The 5,208-nt window shown below is 36.9% G+C and overlaps 1 protein-coding gene across 1 annotated transcript in view; it reads left to right on the forward strand.

Annotated features, from left to right (window-relative positions):
- Positions 1 to 4,108, forward strand: part of LOC104495832 (TBC1 domain family member 14-like) — a gene marked incomplete at its 3' end in the record, with an annotated part of 16,334 nt that extends 12,226 nt beyond the window's left edge. The window contains exon 2 of the mRNA XM_010138862.1: positions 3,988 to 4,108. Within this exon, the coding sequence (XP_010137164.1) occupies positions 3,988 to 4,108 (121 nt within the window). The remainder of the gene's footprint in view (positions 1 to 3,987) is intronic.
- Between the last annotated feature and the right edge of the window lie 1,100 nt (positions 4,109 to 5,208).

Genomic DNA, 5,208 nt, shown 5'->3' on the forward strand with positions numbered 1-5,208 from the left:
CAGGAATGCAAATATAACCCCTAATGCTTTAATGGCTCTGCACTAATAATACTGCAGACTTGAGGGATCATGTCAGATACTCTTGTTAATATGCTGTTGTAAATCAGCATGATGTGCTCTAATGGCTGTGAAGAAGACAAGGAGACTGCGATAATGATCAGCATGTGATCTCTTCTTTCCAGGCATGTCAATCCTTTTTATGTTCAAGATCTCAAATTAATTTTTATATCTTAAAACACTTGTAATTAAACTTTGAGATCTTTTACCCTATGATTTCTGAGCTCATCTTTGAGTTAAGATCTGTTGATGGGTTGGTTTTTTGTTTGTTGGTGTTTTTTTTCCAAATAGTGAATTTTTGCTACTTGTTAACCCATGTTTTCCATTAGGTAAGATCTCTTTAAGTTACCTTCAGAGTGGAATTTTTTTTTGGTGAATTATGTTTCTCAGAAGTGAGACTGCATAGTACTTTTTTTTTTTTTTAAATCCTAGGGAGCTGTGTAAGCACAGAAGGAAAGGAATTCCTTTTTGTGCTGTGGCAGCAGAAAAATGAAAGCTTTTGCTATGAATTATGTGCTCTCATGTACCTGTGGCAGAAATCATTACTTCCTTGTAAAGTAGTTGCATATTTTAAAGGTCTACTTCGAGTCCATACATCTCAAGTTATGGCTTTATCCAGGATCCTGTGTTGGTGTCCTTATGTATTGCAAGGCTCTGCAGAAATTGGGCCATTTAGTATAACATTTCATAGTATTTTTTTCCCTTATGTTTTCTAAAATGAGGTGCAAAGGGAGCAGTATCTCTTCGGCTCCTTCCATGCCAGCCCAGCTGTCTGTGGTTTACCTTTGGCTTGTTCCAAGGGGCAGATAAGGATTTAACAATGCTGTGTGTCCTCGGTCAAACCAAGAACAGGTTGTTGTTCATGGTTCTACATCTGATTATGCCAGCTCGTGGCTTCTGATAACATTATGCCTTTTGGGAGTTTTGAGCCTTTTTGGAATGCATAAAGAGTGTGAACATCAGCAAAACACTAAGACTTAGGCACAGACAGCAGGGAAAAAGAGGAAGAGGAATATAAAAAAAAAAGTGAACTGGAAATTCCTGATACAGTACAAAGAGAGGGGGAGATGCCTGGTGCCCTAAAACATAAGTGGAAATGGAGGGAGAAGAGTGAGATGAGCAAGTGCCGTGCCTTCTGTTAGATAAGCTGTAGAACTGATTACTTATTATGATGCTCCCTCTAAAGATAGGATTGCAGAATTGAATTGAAAATAAGTATGTGAGATTGACTTTTCAGGCTTAGTTTATCTTAGCTGGCACTTGCAGCAGAGAGCTATTGTATTTTATCATTCCAATTCATCTTTATTTTGGTCTGAGGATAAAAACCTACTGCTGCTCTTAAAATCCCTCAGAGGAGATTAGGGGGATTGTTGCTTGTATATACCTATGCTAGCAACCTGTAATGTGGATAGATGGGGAGAGAAAATTGCCTGTTAGTCCTTTAATTTTCATGATAATGTAGCTCTAATGAATTGCTGTTGAAGGCTTTTACTTGCAAAAGAGGATTTGGATGTGCACAGCTGTCCCTCAGGTGTCCCCCCTTATGGGGCTCTTTCAGGTGTCCCTGATACTAGAAGTTCTTGTTTTCTCTGAATACAGTAAGTTGTCTGGAATTTAGTTTGCTTGCTTCTGAAGTAAAAACAACTGGAAAGTAAACCTCATGCAAGAACAGTCAGTCTGTGTTGCATTGTGTATCCTATTTACCTGCAGTGTTTTTGATGACGTAATTCCTGTCATGTTTTCCTTTTATTCTTAGATACATTTTAACACTTGCTTGATATTTTTCCATTTTAAATTAACTAAACATATGAAAAAAAATCTTGTCTGTCTCTATTTTTTATTTCCTTGGTAGCTGTCTCAGTCTTATAAATCCATCATCTCAGGCTGTCTTACATACCTGTTGTGAACTTGGACAGGGGTGAGAAGACAGTTACGTGCAGAAGCCCTTCAGGGTACTAAATGCTCAAGCAGAATAGATTCTTGTATTGCCAAGTGGAAGGAATTGCTGGTGAAAAGAAAGCAAATTCAACTGTGATACCATTCTTGGACATTGTTTTTATGATGGTCTCTTCTTCCCAGTGCTAGCAGTTGTAGTGTTAGCGGTGTAGTCAGAATTGTTGATTAATGATCTAGTTAGCTTATAAATTCCAAAGTAGCGTTACCGATGTAATGAAGAGCTACAGGAGAGCTTCATAATGCTGAAATGGAGTAGGTTAGTGACAGAGACAAAACAAATCTTTGGGTTTGATCCAGTAACTTACCTGTAGATTTATAATTTCATGCTTTGAAAAAGAGTGGAAAGAGGAAAAAAATGGCAGTGTGTTTCTACATTTTCCATACTGTTGTTCTTTACTGCTTTTCCCTATAATTATTTTCTTTGTTTTCTGTGAGGTGTATAGGGGAAAGCTGAAAGGGATTTGTAGCAGTACAGTTACTGCTTAGCTTTGACATCAGTTATTATTGACTTGTGTGATTTCTGTATCTAAACACTTTGTTCTTATCTTCTAATATGATAATCTGTGCCTAGTTTGGGTTTCAAGGTAACTGTGCCCTTGTGATATAGAAGCACGTGATCATGAGTGTAAATACATACATATTTAAGGATAGCAGTGCATCCCGTTAACCTTACAATGCATTCCAGCACACTGATGTTTGTACCTTGACGTTTTTTTCTTGTACTAAACATTTCTCCTCTATTCCATGCAATATTATCTCTGTTGGTTTATCTATGATATTGTTCAGGTTAGCTGATCCAAAGTGGACAGGAAAGACAACTCTTCAGTGTTCAGGTCATTCTTACTGCAGATGTGTGTTCAGCTCTTTCAGAACATGAAGCTTATTATAGTCTTACTTCCTAAATTGCCACACTTTATAAGAAACAGTTTGTACTTGGTGGGTCAGCCCACTGGGCATTAAGGTAGTAACTGTAAGGAAAATTAGTAATGCCAGACTGGAAGCATCTGTGGTGTGAAGGTGCTATAGCTGCCTGCTGATCGAAATAGCAAAAACACTTTTGTCTCAGTGGAATTGTTTTTGGGTTTTGTTTGGTTTTGTAAATGAGGAAGTGAAAGCCTATAGTCAAGTTCACAGAAAAACCTACCACAAGGTGTGGAAATAACTGAGCTAACCTGGACATGTTTGCTGAACTAGACAGTAGGGCAGAAGAAAACCCACTACTTTAATAGTCCAGACATGCTGTGGGTGTAGAATATCTGTGGTGCTCCTGGAGGAGGTGAGTGCTACCAAAAGCATGAAGACTGATCTGTACCATATGTGCAGATCTGGAAAAATATAGTTGTGGTGAGGAGACCACAGAGACAAGTCTGGCATATTCCTTTATGATTGAAAACTAGCAATGTCAATAAAAATAATTCGATTTCCAGTAGCTTTGTGTTTAACTTTATGACTGTTACTACAGTGTTGAGGCTGGGTAGTTTGAGATGTTTCAGACAGACTTCAGAATTAATGTGTTTGGATAGCTGCTTTTAAGGTTATTTAGGAAAAATTATCTTTTATGAAAGCAGATCAAATACAGTAAAAGGCTGCTATGACTGCAACTTTTTTGTGATTTTTGGTAGTGGTGTGTTGTAACAGGCGGGTGAAGAATGTTTATGCAGCAAGAGATTAAATGTCTTAGTCTAAAAGTGAGGTTTAATGGTCTAAAGGGAGGCTAAAAAGGTGACTTGTAGAAAGTTTTTTTTAGTCTACTAAAAATTCTTATTTAACAAAGTTCTTTGCCTAGTATGATGATAATACTGCATGAGGTACCCTTTTGAGGATGGGAAACATCCTGTGCCTGCCAGCACAGCCACAAGAGGAATTGGAATGTGTGATTGGGATACATAAAGTTACCATATTGGCTAGCCTTCTGTTTATTAATATTAATCAACCCTTCTTCTTGATCAAACTTCTTTTTTTTTTTTTTTGTAGGAATTTGTTTACCAGAAAGCAAAGTGCAACATTTGAAAAACAAAATGATATGGGATGGAAGTTGTTTGGAAAAGTACCTCCCAGAGAGAACTCACAGAAAGATCCAAAGAAAACACCAAAGGTAATTGTTTAATTCTGTGTTAGGGTTAGTGATGAATATAGAAGACAGTTACGTTTGTGATGTGTATATATGACTGTGAAGCCTGTTTGTTTGAGTTTCTTGGACAGTATCAAAGAAGGTTCTTCACTGAAATTTTAATTTGGTTATAATAGTGCTGTTCAAAAGAGTATGTTTTACGTGGTCATTGCATTCAGTACTCCATGAAAACACATACCACTTTGATATAAAGCATTTCATGTGAAGATTCAAAGTGTATAATGCATATTTGGGTTTTGTGTTCAAGCTTAGTAGGTATTTTGAAAATCTTTCATCTTCTAGCTTTCACTGATTTATGGCCTTTGTGTGATAGACCTACCTATAACTTGATGTTTGAAGGGAAATGGTGAACCACTGGACCTTGACTTACTTGTGCTTAAATAATATTTAAAAATACATAAATTCAAGGTAGAGTGAATGTTGTAGAATGCCAGGAACTTGTTGGAATGCTATTTTCACACTTGTTTCCTGAAATATTTGCCATTTGGAGATAAAATTTTCCATATGTGGGCCTTGATGAAAATTTGGTTACTGACTTGAAATGTTGGAAGAATACGATACAGTTCAGGATAAGTGAATAGAATATTCTTTTTCCTTGTTACAATATAATTCAAAAGGGAGTGTGTATTAAAATTGTTTATTTAAGTGGTTCCCTGAATAGAGAAAAACTTTGAAATAATCAGAAACACCAAAGAATTTATATTCCTCCCTGTTTTCATTGCTGTTTAACTAGGTTTGACATTGGTTTTTATATGTGTGTGTGTTGATTATGTTTGCTAATAGTTAGATTCATGATTTGTTAAATTTTAGCAGCCCTTTTTGGAGCGGGGAAGGAGGGTGGAGAGGTTATACAAAAATCTTTTCAGGCCTTCCTTAGTGTGTCATAAGAGAATAAAAAAGCATAGTGAAACCCCCTTTCCTCCTCCTTCGCATATCACTTCTCAAGCTGTAGCACTAGGACATTGTTGAAAACATAACATTTCAGGTGGCTGGTTCCAGTACAGAAGAACCCAAGCACAGGGCTAGTGAATCGGATAACCTGCCTTCCTAATGGGGAGAAAATC

This window comes from Buceros rhinoceros, unplaced genomic scaffold (genome assembly GCF_000710305.1).
Source record: "Buceros rhinoceros silvestris isolate BGI_N320 unplaced genomic scaffold, ASM71030v1 scaffold9936, whole genome shotgun sequence".
Classification (NCBI taxonomy): domain Eukaryota; kingdom Metazoa; phylum Chordata; class Aves; order Bucerotiformes; family Bucerotidae; genus Buceros; species Buceros rhinoceros.